This window comes from Dasypus novemcinctus, chromosome 16 (assembly GCF_030445035.2).
Source record: "Dasypus novemcinctus isolate mDasNov1 chromosome 16, mDasNov1.1.hap2, whole genome shotgun sequence".
Classification (NCBI taxonomy): Eukaryota; Metazoa; Chordata; class Mammalia; order Cingulata; family Dasypodidae; genus Dasypus; species Dasypus novemcinctus.
This window is the reverse complement of record NC_080688.1, coordinates 39,309,396-39,325,670: the sequence shown is the minus strand read 5'-3', so window position 1 is coordinate 39,325,670 and position 16,275 is coordinate 39,309,396. Positions and strand designations below refer to the sequence as shown.

The 16,275-nt window shown below is 41.1% G+C and overlaps 1 protein-coding gene across 1 annotated transcript in view; it reads right to left on the bottom strand.

Moving 5' to 3' along the window:
• The window catches only part of LAMA3 (laminin subunit alpha 3), a 273,948-nt gene that overhangs the window by 124,697 nt on the left and 132,976 nt on the right, over nt 1-16,275 (bottom strand). The window contains exons 22-26 of the mRNA XM_058277557.1: nt 14,564-14,661; nt 13,107-13,260; nt 5,789-5,949; nt 2,473-2,581; nt 734-831 (exon numbers count right to left, since the gene is read on the bottom strand). Of these exons, the coding sequence (XP_058133540.1) occupies nt 734-831; nt 2,473-2,581; nt 5,789-5,949; nt 13,107-13,260; nt 14,564-14,661 (620 nt within the window). The remainder of the gene's footprint in view (nt 1-733; nt 832-2,472; nt 2,582-5,788; nt 5,950-13,106; nt 13,261-14,563; nt 14,662-16,275) is intronic.

Sequence of the window (16,275 nt, the reverse complement as noted above, 5' to 3'; positions counted from 1 at the left end):
TACATAATGATACTCGGCGTAGCATGGTGGTTTGCCAAGTGTATTCCAGCTTATCTGCTCAATGTACGTAGTTGAAAAACAGAAAGAAAACCTTAATTTTGAAGCATGGTAAGCTAGATAAAACTTACTGAAACTTCTCTTTCCAGAACCAGTGCAAATTGTTAAAAAGAGATAAATGCAATGAAACATTACTATTCACCTCTAAACATAAATATTGACATAAAACTACATGAAAACAAAGAGAACAAATATTCATCATTTCTCTTAGGCATAGCCAGATTTACATTGCCTTTGTGGTTTCAGAGCCCTATGCATATACAAGATTTCATGATTGTGAACATGAATTATTTTTAAATCTACACCAAATCAGCCCTACTAAAATTCCAATAAGCGTGGGTATATGAATTCTTAGAGCATAGTTGTGAGGTAGGTCATGAGTTTCGTGGTTCTTCAACTGAACAGCCTCGGACACAGATATTAAAGGGCTGAAACAGAGTGAGTCTTTGTGGAGGCTTAGGAGAGAATGCAGGGCAAGTGTCTTAGAGGGCCACTGTGTCAGCTTCCCAATATTACAGAATTCTGGAAAGACTGCCAAGCTTAATGATTTAGAATTTTTTTAAACTATCACCCGACATTGGCCAATAAGCATTTCTGAAGTTAAGTATAAAGTTTCAGCCTTACAAGCATTATAACATCACTCAGAGCATAAAAAAGGTAAAAGGAAACATGTTACCTTTGATTAGCAAATCTCCCATAACTGGCAATGCAGTGTACTTGAGGTCGCACATATTCAGTTGAGAATTCTTCAACTGGTATGATACAAATTTGATGCTGTTGAACAAATACAACGCAAAAAGCTACATCACAATTATCAGCAAAACCAATTGTATGGTCAAACACAGTCTGAAAAAGGCTAAAGACTCCCTTCAGATTACTTACAACTGTTGTTTTAAAATAGTAAAAATTGCAGGATGGCAGATTATAGCGTCATTATATGCAACAGATCTTTTTTACTTGTACACAGAATCACTGACTGCAAGTGGGAACAAAATCACAAATTCTAAAGCAACTCTTTTCGGTGACTTTTGGGGCCTATTTTTTTTTTTTTTTCCTGTCCCATGCAGGCTCTTCAGACCTCTTGGAAGAGAGAAGGGAGGCTGTGATGGGAGCCAGGTGCCCTGCTCCTTAGAGAATAACCCTTCTTAATAAACAATGAGCCATATCTGAGGCACCTCTGGACTTTCTGAAGCAACTGCTTCCAGAGATAGCTTCTGGGTCGCACAAAAAACTCAGTCATTAATTTATCAACATATTTTAATTTAGATCAAAACTGTATTATAAGCTTGATCACAAAGCTGACTGAATAACAATGGCAAACATTTTATTGAGCACCTACTACATCCCAAACAATGAGACCAACAGGGTCCTGTAAGCCCAAGATGGCCTGTACCCCTGCCTTCTGGAGTTTATACTCTAGTCAGATTTGACTTGAAACGACATTTGACTATGTCAAAGAGGGCAAACTTAAGCATGAAAGATGAGAATTCGCCTCCATTATAACTTCTAAGGATGAAGAGGTTAAGATTCACTAGGATTGTTGGGTTTATAAAAAGAGTCTCATTATTTTATTTAAAAAAATAAATACCAAAAATAATACCAAAACTCTGAAATCCAGGCACTTCTTAAGGACAAGTTGGAAGTTTTTAATACCGTCAGGCACAAATATTTAAAACACATTAGAACATGCTAGCCTGGCATTTCCTAGGGTGTGACACACGCTTACTATTGGCAGTAATAGGAAATTGCTTCACACTTAGATATTCTCAAGGTCCTTGAGATATTTATTATACATCTGACCACCCCTTTCTATCCCAGATCCCACTGCCTTTTTATAGTAATTTACAGTATTCAAGTCATACCAGTCAAAAGGAGGGCACAAAGATTATTTAATCTGCCAGACTTGGTATTTTAATTCCTAATGGTATGCCTTTTTTGATAGAGTAACAATAGTTTGAAGGAAAAAAACATACTAGGTGATTATGAGACTTTAAAGTTCTGAAGAAATTTGTCAAGAATCTAGTAAAGGTAATAAAACAGTAAAATGGGAACGAAAGTAAACAACAAGCAATGGCATTTCTGTATGCCTGCAATAACAATAAACTAGGAAATAGAATAACAAAAGGCACTTCATTTATAATAGTAGCAATAAACAAAAACGAATGAAACAGGGTTTTGTGAGATCTGTTCAAATCTGATGACTAAATTTTATTGGACAATATAAAAAAGGACTCAAACAAATCAAGAGGTAAGTCAAATTCCTAACTGGAAAGAATAACCATTATTAAACTGGCCATTCTTCACAAGTTAATTTTATAGATTTAATGCAATCCCAGCCAAAATGTTAATAAGCTTTTTAAAAATGCAGTCATCGACAAAATGCTTCTAAAACTCAAAGGGCAAAACAGAACATACCAGAAGGAATCGGGCCGTGTGGGCCTTGAGCTGAATGTCTGCATCCGCTAATAACTCATACACGGCAACGCGGTTCATGTCGTCAATCACGGCGCTCCGGCACAGAACGCTGCAAGAGGGGACAGAGTCTCAGCACATATCCCAAAGTCTCCTTCAGTTGGTACCTCCCAGTGGGGCTGATTGTTCTTTTATAACCGGGTGTACAACAGTGAATTTTCCTGCTCTAAGAGGTTAGGAGGGATACATAGAGCCTTCCATCCCGGCCATACCTGCGTCCATCAGGGCTAACAACTTGCTCGCCTTCTCCACTGGGCTTAGGGCATTACCTGGGTTAGGCATTTGGGAGGGAGGAGCCCATGGGTCAGTAACTGGCTGATCTCTAAGACACAGCTGTTTTGAAATTTACCAATCTTCTTGATAAAGTTATTCATTGGCATCCCAAGACTGTCCCATACCAAGTCAGTAACAATGGCTGGCCTTATGTGACACCATGAAAAAAAACAAAATTTGCCTTTTGAAACCTCCGTCTGTTCCCCCTCGTTAATAAAATCTGTAAAAGAAGTATGCTTGTACAATGCTTCTGACGTTATACCCTAGAGGCAACATTTCTGTCTATAAATATAATTTAGAACTTAGGGATATAGTAAAATAAAATGATCGCCTCAGGTAAATATTTGAAATAATTTACACAATGACTTTTGTGAGGACTAATGTGAGATAAAGTATATAAAGTGTCAAGCCCAATTTGTGGCTTATTTTAGAAATTCAATAAACAGTTGTTTTCTTTTCCCTTTACAGTGTGTCTATGCGCGCAGATGCACGGCGATTAAAGCACATTCCATGCGAACTTGTCATAATCCTGAGAGTATATATTAAGTGACTCAGAGTTAGTTTTATCCTTATCCTATATTAAATTCCTACTAAGAAATATACTAATAGTAACAACTTCATTGATTTAATTATTAACGTTTTCCCTCTTGTGTGGAGTGCAGATGTGATTTATCACAGCACTGTTTTTAAAAGTGATATTCCACAAGAATGGGATTTTTCCTTTTAAAGTAGTGAATACGTTCTGAAATGGACTGAGCTGGTGACAGCACAACTCTGTGATAAAACTGAGAGCCACTGAGGGTACACTTTGGATGGACTATACAAGGCTAGGGACCATATAACACAGCAAACTACATGGCAAGTGATCAACAACTGTGGTTGACAGAGCAAAAATGAGAACATTCTCTCATGAATATTTATAATATACAATACTAATACATGGTGTTAATAATAGGATGATTTGTGGGTAAATACACCAAATATAAGCTATGGACAACAAAGAGCTATAATATTAGGACGCTGTTCATAATTTGTAACAAATGTGTCACAGAAGTGTAAGGTGTTGGTGGTGGGGTGGTGTATGGGAATCCTGTGTGATATGCATAATTGTTTTGTTAACGCACAACTTCTCAAATAAAGAAAAAAAAAAGGGAAGAAAGTGATACTCCTATTAGTACCACTACCGTTCTGCTGAGACACTGTGGTTTTGGGTTTTTTTTAACCACATAGTTAGAACTCATTTGAGAAATGCTGAGAAAGGCTCAAACTTCCGTAGCAGAAGCTGCAATTTTGGAAGGGACTGTCACTTGGAATGGTTTTTAATGGGTCAAATATTTTCCAACTGTGCCACATTTTTGGATTCTACATACCCATACCCTGCTCTATTTCACTTGTCTCAATAACAGGCAAAGTAGAAAAAAAAATAAATATCTTAACCCAGTGGAAATACACAATGGGGCTTTCCTGGGAGTGGGTCAGTACAACAGGAATGATTCCCAGGCTGACACAACATTGTCTGGAATCCTAATGGCAGGGATCCCTGAAGGAAGAGTTTGGTGCTATCATGGCCAAGCCCAAAGGATCTGCAGAGATTCATGCAGCTCTCCCCCAGTGATGCCCATCAGAGAGGGGGCACCCAGCAATGCCGTGCACTCCTGAAAGGTATCCTTTCTTCCCTGGGTTTTGAAATCGCTCTCCTCTCGGCACAGATATTCTTGGAACCTCTGCTGATGCGATTCAGGGAGTCACCGGGCCCGCGATGGTGTTTCTCCACTTAGTGTTCTGGGGAACAGGGATTAAGCCACGTGGTGTGGAACGCGGAAGGGCCTGGTGTGGGGAGGCCTGTGGCCAATTGTTTCCAGCACTGGGGTCGCACAGCAGCCTGTCCATCTGGGAATGCACACTCACTGGTGGCTGATCCCACCAATGGATTCAACGAATATTGCCAGGTGATGACAGAACATTCTGCGGAAACTTTTGATCCCATCTGGCACTCCGGTTAGAATTCACATGCAATTACCTTCCTTGTTTTCTTCATTATCACCACAGAGACCAGTTTTCACAGCTTCTGTTTTTTAGGGGAGCTGAGGGCATGATGTTAATTCAATAACCATTTTATTGAGTCTCATAAAAGGTTTCCATTCTAAGGTACCAAAAGTCACCCTTTTCATAAGCTCTTCTATTTGCACAACAGGGAAAATGTCCAACTACTGCAGGTCACGTTGGGTTTGATAAAAAGCAACAGGAAAGCAGAGGTAATAAAATGTACAAGGCTTGGTCGAGAATTCCGGGAGTTCATTGTACTTCTCCACCTGCTGTTTCAAGGGACTCTAACTTCCCGTGCCATTTAAATGCAATTAATTTCATGTGGACACCCTCCTGGTGCTGATTCTTTAATTAAAGCATACTTGGAACATTTGCATACATCTCAAAATATTATGCAGCAAAAAACAATTTTTAATAAGGCTTTCAGAGCTCTTGGAAGAGGACTTCATCTAGGCAAATTTTTAGATACCTTATCAAATTATTTTTCCATCTGATGTTCATCAAACGTTCACTATTCCCAGTTCTAAAGGGTGTTAAATACTCCCTCGAAAGCTCTCTACATGAGGTTGGATATACATAGCTAGCATTATTAAGAACGTGTTTTTTCCCCTATGTGATGGTCCCGTGGGTTTACTATAAGTTTCTGAGGTCAGAGCCCTGAGTTCCTCATACTGCCAGAAGTGACAGGAATAAAATAAAAAGGCCGTGCTGCTTCATGTGAATTGGAACCAATTTTGTAACCGTGTAGCTTTTTAAGAAAATGCACCAACATTTTGAAGAGGTTGCCCACATAAATGATGCTCAATGTCCACTCCACGGACCAACAACGTTGCTTCTGCCTCAAAAAGGAAACTGCTTCCCAATCCAAATAAAAAGTCCCCAAGGCAGATTTCCTAGTTGCTCCATTTCAGATAAGCCCGCTGGAGGCAGGGCGCATTACCTGTATTTGCAGCTGTAGATGTTCACCCGGCCAGTGGGCAGAGTGCCGTGGCTCTTCAAGTTCACGTCCACCACAAACAGTTGGTCCTCTTCTGTGGCATATTCCACCAGCACCACGTAGCGGCCGACCCGTGGAGTGCGCAGCTGAAGGTGCAGGCCCACCTGTGGGAGGGCAGGTGCAGAGAGACCCTCACCAAGGCAGGAAATGCACTGGAGACCTGGACGTACTCCATGGTGTAAAGTCACCCCGGAAATATTTTTAAACGTCACAGTAAGAAACATGGAGCTATGGGTAGGGTTGCCAGATGAAATACAGGAGCCCTGTTAAATTTGAAATTCAGATGAACAACAAATAATTATTCATTGTTTGTTAGGAATCCAAATTTAACGGGATATCCTGTATATTTATTTTCTAAATCTGGCAAGCCTACTTATTGGGGCTTATTGCCACTTGTTTCTCAGGGCAAAAGACACTCCGAAACTTGGAAGTACGAAAAGGAGTTACTAGTGGGGGGTAAGGGAAATGGAAATGTGCCTTGAGGCCCTATAACCAGTTTTTAACTTTAAAAAAAGGAATTTCAAAATGGATGGATGGAAATAATGTAAAAGCAACACACATCCCACTCCCGTTAGGATAATGACTACTAATATCTTGGTTTTTATACTTCCCAAACCATTTCTTACACCTGAGTGTGGGCACTCATGCACATTTGGTTTTATTTTAAGAAAAAAATTAGGATTGTAAGTAGACAGTTATGGATGTTTCCACACTAAAACAGTAGCAGTGAGCAGAAAAAGTATGCCGACCCCTGGTATAGCCTGTTGGTTAGGAGCTGGGATTCTGCCATCAGGCTGCCTCCAGCTGTGTGACCTTGGGCAAGTTATTAGCCCAGTATCCTTTTGTGTAAAATGAGGGAAACAATAGTACCCACCTCTTAAGACTGTTATGAAGATTAAATGAATACATGTAGAGCTCTTGGAACTGTATTTGGCAAAAAGTACTGCATAAACGTTGACTTTTACAATTATGATTATTGATTTTTGCTTTGACCTGTGCTTTTCACTCAACAGTATTTCATGTGTCTGTATTGATAGAGATATACTTCACTTTTCTAATGGCTGCCTAGTATTCCATAGTTTCAATGTAAAATAATTTATTTAATTAACCCCTTATTAATGGATGCCTAATATAATTGTCCCTCATTTTCCTACCACATAAAATGTTATAGATTATACGTGTGTGTGTGGATCATTTCCCTCCTTATGCTAGTATTTCTGTAAGACAGATTCCTAGAAAGCCCAGCCGTGTTTTACCACAGCTTAATTAAAGTCGTCCTTCTAGCCCTTGCCTTTGGGAAGTTCCCATTTGCTGTTCCTTCTGCACAGTGCTGAAAACTACACAACTACTATTTTCCACAGTGATTTTCCTCTCACTTAAATAAAAGAAAGACTTCCCTCGGGGAAAAAGTGTGCATTAGCCACGCCACTTTTTCACTCAGTGTTACCAAGTAAAATATGGCCCTGCCCCTCTCCCACCCCCAGAGGTTACTGCCAGCATTTCCCCTTGGGCATCGCCGCACACGGGCTTGTCTGTCTTCACCCCACCACAAAACACACACAGGTCAGTGCTGTATTGGGCTTCCTCCCACAGCTTACTATTGGCTGCCAGTTCCATCACAGCATTCTATTATAAATTTCTATTGCTCTTCCCACTCTGAGTCCCACGGATTGCTTTTTGGAAGACTTGCTGGAAGGGTTTAAAATATATTTGGTGGTGAAAGTTAGTGGGTTTTGAGAAACTTAGATAAAAGACATGAAAGATGGCAAACAAACCTTACTGTTTAGTGATTCTTGTCTCAGGATAAAGACAGAGAAGGCAGATTTACTACACCTGTGGCTCACACAAAGGTAGGAGGGATAACTAACATGTCCAATGTCAAAAGGAGAATTCAATATGATTTGGCCAAAAATACTTGTTCAACACCTACTTGATGCCAGCCAGCCAGCAAGGAAGGGCATACAATGGTAAGCAAGACAAGACATGGTCTCTACCCTCAAGACACACATTAGTTGGATAATTAAATGATCAAACAAATCCAATGTAAACTTACAGGTGCGATACAGATTCTGAAGAGGCACCATGAGGATGTATAAGAGAGGAAACAGAGCTAGGCAAGGATATGCTTCCTGGAGAAGCAACAACTTAGCTGAGTGCTAGAAAACAAGGAGCAGGTAACAAGGACATAAAGGGAGGGAATAGTATCCAGGCAGAGGGAATAGCCCACAGGAGGAGGGCACGCAGCAAGTCCACGACACTGAAGATAGGTCCGAGTGGCCAAGGAACAGAGAACAAGCGGAAGAAGAGGGGTCACCCTCATAAACCATTAAAGTTATTGGTCTTTAGCTTAAGAGTAATGAGATGTCATTGTACTGTTCCAATCATGTGTTGTGTGTGGAGGGTCAGGCAGTGGTGATCAGAAATTTCTATTAAAGTGAGTACTCTGGCTATAGTTTGGAAAATGGTTTGGGAGATTCAGGAGGCAAGAGCAGATTTAGATGAGCCAATGAGGTGGTTACTGCAAAGATCCTAATGAAGACAACAGGGTATTGGACAAGGGAGAGATGTGGAGAGAAGTGGAAAGATTCATGAAATATTTGAGAAGCAACACTTGGGGGAGGATTGGCTTTGTTGAAGGAGAAAAGAAGGCATTGATGTTCCTAAGGATTCTGGTTTCTGCAACTAGATGAATGGTGATGCTATGTAGTTAGATAGGAAACACTAGAAGTGGACCACTTGGATTTGAGATCCCTTGGAAACATCCAAGAAATAAAGTCAAGAAGGAGTTTGGACATAGTGGTCTGCATATAAAAGGAAAGGTATGAGCTGGACATACCAATTTGGGACTTATCCTCTGTGAAGTTGGTAGCGGAACCTATGGTTATGGATGAAACTGCTTAGGGAAAGAATCTAGAGTAATAAGAAAAGGCCTAGGACTGAGGCCCAACAAACTTTAACATTTAATGACTAGATAGAGCAGGATAAGCCTGCAAATGATATCTTCTGAAGCAGTGATACAGGTAGGAGGAGAACTAATCCCTCTCAGGTTACAGGAAACAAGATGAGAGAGGGTTTTAGCATGGGAGAGGGGCGACTGTTCAACAGTGTTAAAAGCTGCTGAGAAGTTATGTAGATGAGTATGGAAACACATCCATTAGATTTGACAATCATAATATCACTGGAAATCTCAGCAAAAACAATCTAATGGAATGTGAGTTGGAAGCCAGAGTGGGGTGGGTTGAGGAGTGAGTGGGAGAAAAAGAATTAGCAGAAGTGAGAATAGATAATTCTTTGGAGAAGTTTGGTTGTGCAGGGACAAAGAATTATGGAGCAGGGGTTAAATGGTTGTTGAAGATGGAAGGAGGGTTTTAATAAAAATAGGAAAGAATTTAGCATGTTTAAAAGACAAGGGGTGACTTTCAGTTCAGATGGCACAGCAAATTCACATCTGCTCCCAGACAGCAATGATAGATAAAATGTTTAAAAAAGGAAAAAGTATATTCAGGATCAAAAGTAAACAGGTGATGGATCATAAATAAAAGAATGTCACTGGGTTGTCCTCCAAGTCTTGAAGCAAGTTGTTTTGGCCAGCAGATTTATTCAACTCATGCAGAATAAATAAAGATGACTAAAGGGCGGCGGACTTGGCCCAGTGGTTAGGGCATCCATCTACCACATGGGAGGTTTGCAGTTCAAACCCCGGGCCTCCTTGACCCATGTGCAGCTGGCCCATGCACAGTGCTGATGCGCGCAAGGAGTGCCCTGCCACACAGGGGTGTCCCCCGCATAGGGGAGCCCCTGCACAAGGAGTGCGCACTGTAGGGAGAGCCAACCAGCGCGAAAGAAAGTGCAGCCTGCCCAGGAATGGCACTGCACACATGGAGAGCTGACACAACAAGATGACGCAACGAAAAGAAACACAGATTTCCATGCCACTGATGACAACAGAAGCGGACAAAGAAGATGCAGCAAATAGACACAGAGAACAGACAACCGGGGGGGGGGGGGGGGGAGGGGGAAGGGCAGAGAAATAAATAAATCTTCAAAAAATAAAAATGACTAAAAATGTTCCAAGTGAGACAACAACCTGATTCAGGTTCATTTTGTGGAGCTAAGGATGAGGGTCCCCTCAAAATGAAAAGAAGCTAAAAAAAATTGCTGCAAATCTGCCACCCAGGTCATGGCTTTATAAGAAACTGTGGAATTAGAAAACCAAAGATTGACAGCAAAACCTCAAGAGCCAAGCCACCCACTAGCTCAGTGTCTGAATCTGTGCTATTCCCCAGTGCAGCAGTTTGATATGGTTTATGAATTCTAACAATAAATATTGGATTATGTTTGTACACTGGTCTGTACCTTGGTATGATTAAATTATGATAGGGGCTTTGATTGGGTCATATCAGAAGGATGTTGAGTCCTTGCACCCTTGGTGGGCAGGGACTCACAGATGAAACTACAAGGCAGGGCAGAGGAGTTAGGTGGAGTTTTGATGTTGGAGTCTTGATGCTGGAGTTTTGAGCTGGAGCCTGGGAAGTAAGTAGAGCAGTTGAGCCTGAAGAGAATCAAGCTCCAAGGGGAGAGAGACAGAATCAGTCACCTGATAATCCACAGCTGGCCTTTTGGAGTACACAGAGGAGCTGAGCCCAGAGAGAAATAAACCCTGGGAAGAGAGAAACCCAGGAAGCCTGAACCCTGGCAGATGTCAGCAGTCATCTTGCTCCAACACATGGCAAAAGACTTTGGTGAGGGAAGTAACTTAAACTTTATGGCCTGGTAACTGTAAGCTTCTACCCCAAATAAATATCCTTTATAAAAACCAACTGATTTCTGGTATTTTGCATCAGCACCCCTTTTGCTGACTAATACACCCAACATCACAAAAATAGAAAAGGCACAGTGTAATGCTTGGCTCTGGACTAAGGGCCCAACAGGGAGGCTAAGACATTGTAAAACTACTAGGCTAGGGTGGATATAGAGAAAGAGGGAAGGGATACACATTTCTCATTCAAAATAAGCCTATAAACCTCCAAACAAAATTCTAAAACACATAAAAGAATATAATGTCAAGAAAAAGAGGAAACAGAATCACCAATGAGAAGATGAATTCATTTCAGATTTAATGAATTTTAAAGAATAGTCTGAAAAAGACTTAAAAATAAGTATACTGGTCCACAATCTAAAATCCCCAAACTCTCAAAAGGAACTATATGTTTTATAACTTCCTTGGTGGCAAAATCCAACCTAGCCCACTGGTCACTATTTGATGGCAAAATCCAACTTGAACTGATAGAAGGCCATGGATTTAATAATACCCATGAGGCAGCTATTATTATTACCCCCATTTTGAATACTAGTAAACTGAGGCCCAGGGAGTATGCACACCTAAGAACCCAGGGAGTTTCACTCTGGAGCCATCTTCATAGCCACATGGTATTGTCATTTCCAAATGAAGAAAGCATTGTTCTGTATTGCTTCAGCTGGCCTAATGATAACCAAAAATTAGATATTATGGCAAACCAGATTTTGATTTAATATAAAAAATGGACTTTTTAATAATGTTTATTTTTAAAAATGGAACAGGCTACCTCTAAAAGAAGTGAGCCTTCCATCAATTTTTCAACAAAGGCTAAACAAACATCTTCCAAGGATAATGTAAAAAGGATTCTTTCACTGAAAGGGAAGTTGGATGATTTCCAACTGCACTTCAGCACTCTGAGTTTTAGCATTTTTAGCACTGTCCAATAGAACTTTCTGGATGATAAAAAAATAGTCTAAAATCTGTGTTGTCTAAAAGGGTGGTCACGGGTGATATGTGATTATCGAGCACTTGAAATGTGTCTAGTGCAACTGATGAACTGAATTTTTAAATCTGAATTTAATTAATGTAAATTTAAGTAGTCAGGCAGGACTGGTGGCTACTGTACTGCACAGATAGGTCTATAACCATTCAGATAAAAGAGTAGAAAAAACTGTTAAATAAAGCCAGACAACCCAGACCTTAACTTTATGTATCATCCAATATCATCCCTGCCCAATAGCACTGTGGCTCTGGGCTGAGCCAGAGGTGAGGGCTCTCCTGATGAATCATCAGCACCACTTCCTGGAGGTGAGCCTTCTTGACTGTACTGCCCTGCTGCCTGGGGATTATAGACACACACACACGTATGTCTGCATACATATGTGTATGCGCATATACATGTCTGTATACGTGCATGTGTGTATACCTACCCCTGTGTGTGTGTGTGTGTATGCACTCATAGCACGGGTGGGGAGGGATGCAGCAGGATGCAGACTGTTGATATTAGAATAGAGCAGAGGAAAGATCATTTCACTTTTCTTTATGCATATCCACATTGTTTTACTTTCCCAACAAGCATATATAATTTTGTAAAGTAAAAACTCTAATAATGACCATACTTAAGAAATAGACTTAAAATCCTCTAGCTGCTATCCTCGAAATGTTAAGAACGTAATTCACAAAAATGTGCACATCTAAATGTTCAGTGAGAATTGACTCCACATATGTTTTCATTCCACAAATTTAATCCCCTAAATGAACATTTTCCTCAAAGGTATAAAACACTGTAGAGAGTAAGGAACGGGAATATAGTGAAGGACGTTTTTTTCAGTGTCTTTTTTTGAGGTGTGATCATTGCGTGTTGTTTTTATTGCTGTATTTCTAACTCGAAGTGTAAATCAGGACAGTCTTAAATTTGGTGATGAGGCTCAAAGAACTCCTGGAAGAAGAGTAATGCCAAGACCTGTAGCGACCTGTCCTCCAAGCCATGAGGTAGATGCCTTGCGGTTTAGCATTTCCAGTTCAGAGCTCAAGGAATTCAGCTGTTACAAATTCCTTGGCCCAAGGGGCAGGATAGTCAGGGAGTGTTACATCCTTTTAGGGTAAGCTGAGCATTCCTTTCAGGAATGGTGGAGACTCATCTGTCTGGCCCTGTTTAAGGGTGATCTTGCCCTGAATTGGGCAGAGCAGGATGCCCCCTTATAAGTCCACAGAAAGGAAAGGATTGTGTGGGTGCCCATTTCCCCAGCCAAGTTTAGAAAGTGCTCTCAGCACTGCTCAGCAGGGTGCCTGAGTCCAGCCCCAAGCCAAAGAGAGCAACAGCAACCAGAGGAGCGTTGGATTACCACCTCGAGGACATTCTTCCCAGTTCCTGTTAATTTGAGAAGCCACGGTGACATGTTTTCAGCAAACACAGATGAAGTGGGAGTAGTACGTTTGCTAGTCAGAAAAAGGCTGCCCCACCTCTGTCCCGCTGAGGTCCACCATGACAGGGTGTGCAGGTGTGGGCTGCCTCAGCGCCAGGGGCCTTGGCTGCCCTCCGAGCAGGAAGTGTCTGGCTTCACATGCCAGCACACAGGAGAATCCGGTCACTGGCAAATGCTGGTAGAGCAGGCAACTTCAACAACAACAAAGACAACAGTTACAACTCAGAACGCAAAACAGAGACTCCCTGAGGACTCACTCGTTCATCATTCCTTCAACACGCTCTGATCAACTCCTAAGTCAGACACTAGGTGGTAAATTTTCATCTGCATGAGGGGATGGGAGAAGGGAAGGCCCACAAACCCAGATTCTGTGCCAAGCTCTCCCCCGTCACCAGATGCATGATCCTGAGGCTGATACTTGGATATGCCTCAGCATTTGCACGTGGCTGTCCCTCTTAAGCCAGCTATCAGGTGCAAAGTGCCTTGCGGTTCTCACTTGAAAAACAGTACTGTCACAGAGAAGAATCTCCAGGAAATAATTATCTGAGCATCAGGTTGTGATCCTGAGACCTCTCGGGAATCCTTACGTTAAGACTCATAACTCAATAATGGACAAAGGGTATGGGGAAAGGCAGGAAGAGATGAGAGGTGGAGGCGTCTTCGGGACATGGAGCTGCCCTGGATGGTGCTTCAGAGGTAATCACCGGACATTGTAAATCCTCACAGGGCCTACATGATGGAATAGAGGAGAGTATGGGCCATGATGTGAACCAATGTATATGAGGTGCAGAGGTGCCCAAAGATGTACTTACCAAATCCAATGGATGTGTCATGATGATGGGAACGAGTGTTGTTGGGGGGGGGGAGAGGGGGGGTGGGGGGGTGGGGTTGAATGGGACCTCACATATATATTTTTAATGTAATATTATTACAAAGTCAATAAAAAATAAAAAAATTAAAAAAAAAAAAAAGTTATAGAATTTATGAAAATCAAACAAAAGAAAATTTACCTAGTAAATCCAGGAAAAATAAAAAGGAGTGAAAAACAATGATAAACAAAATTTAAATATGATGGCTTTTTTGAGAGGGGTGGTAGGATACATATTCTTATGGTTTTCTGTAATTCCTGCATTTTCAAAAAACACTGGTATTTTGTAACCTAAAATAACCCATTGATACACCTTTAACATTTTTAACAAGTGAAGCCAATGAATGTCAATATAGAAAGAAGAATCTATGAGGATAGAATACATTAATAGAATATTTTAATGAGTTAAAGCTATCATTGAATTAAAGCTTTCTTTCTTTGGGAATAAAAAAGGAAAAAGAATGTATCAAATATTAAAGGGAAAATTTTAATATTCTATTATGGTCTGAAAAAAAGCAGAATAAAAAAACTATTATTGTCATGAAAAAAAAAAAAAAAAAAAAAAAAAAGACTCATAACTCAGAGGAGTCTGATGAGTTTTGGCTGCTCCCTCGCCCCATACTAACTTCTCTTGGGCAGGTCCAGAATAGGCGCACGGGTCTGTGACGGGCACCTGCAGTGCTGAGGCTTCGTAGTAGTCTCTGGGTAGCAGGACCAGGTAATCCTAGTAAATAAAGACCAGAAGGACACTTACTCTTCTTGAGGAAGCCCTACTTTGGTGATAAAAAAAACATACTAGCAACGTTCCTAGAAAGTTGGTGGTGCTCTGCTAGTTCAAGTCACCATACCAACAGCTTTGTTCTTGAGCATCACTCACCAGGACACACAAAGCAACTCATCAGAGGTCTTTATGCCTTGGGGATAAACTCTTCTGGGTGAGCATTTTTATCTTTCAATCTCAGGAGGAATTTTACTGTTTCTTCTGAGTTGTTTAAAAATGCAAAACTAAACAAAGATAATAAACCATCAACTGCTGAAATGTTCCTCTGAAGCACTAAAGTTGCCTTCATCACTAAAGAAACACAGAATTGTAGACAATGTATTGTGGCTTTCTTTCGCCGCATCAGAGCGACCCTCAAATGATATGGGGTAAAAAGTGATGTTTGTGACCCCAGTGATTCATAGAAAAAAACTGGCCTACAGCCTTAACTAAGAAACGAAAGGAAGGACATGTTCCATGGAGTGTCTTGAAATAAATTCACAGTGTAAATTCAGTGAAGCAGCTCTTGAGGCTTCTGAAATGGGCTGACCTGACGGCTTCCAGGCTCCCCCAGTTTTACCCGCTCGGGGAAGGAGGGAGGGATGGTTTGTCATGACTATGAAAGAATTCTTAGATGGAATCTAGGCTTTTTCTTTCCTTAGGGGCCCAAATTGTCTCTAACAGAGAGGAAGAAAAATGTATGAGATGGGAAAAGCAGGAAATTGTAGCTCAAGACCCTCAGTGGTTTTGCTACTCAGTAGAGCTCTTACCAGATTTTCCTTTAAAAATGGTAATTTATCTATTAGTGTGTTTCCTGAAGCTGGAATCATATCTCCTCATCACTTTATGGTCCTGTAGATTCTAGAACCATAAAGGTTGAAAGCAGGTGCTCCATAAAATATTTTTAGAAAAAATTGGGAAATAATATGGATGTGAACACACATATTACTATACAATTGCACTACTACAAGCACCGGCTGGTGATGCAACTAGAAAAAGACCTTGAATAAAAAGGGGCAATGGTTGAGCCTCAACAGACTCCAGCACCTACAATCTGATTTATTGGACTTACCACACTCAGCTAAGATGGAGGTGAAGAAGGACAACCACCACACCATGGAGCCTAGAGTGATTACAACTGAAAATGGGAGGATTGCATCCAGCATCCAGGTGGAATCTGAGCCTCCTCTTGACATAAAGGTGCAATGGACACAACCAATCCAGTGTCCACATAGAAGAGGTGGCATTGGATTGGGAAAAGTGGACATAATGGACAAAGGGTATGGGGAAAGGCAGGAAGAGATGAGAGGTGGAGGCGTCTTCGGGACATGGAGCTGCCCTGGATGGTGCTTCAGAGGTAATCACCGGACATTGTAAATCCTCACAGGGCCTACATGATGGAATAGAGGAGAGTATGGGCCATGATGTGAACCAATGTATATGAGGTGCAGAGGTGCCCAAAGATGTACTTACCAAATCCAATGGATGTGTCATGATGATGGGAACGAGTGTTGTTGGGGGGGGGAGAGGGGGGGTGGGGGGGTGGGGTTGAATGGGACCTCACATATATATTTTTAA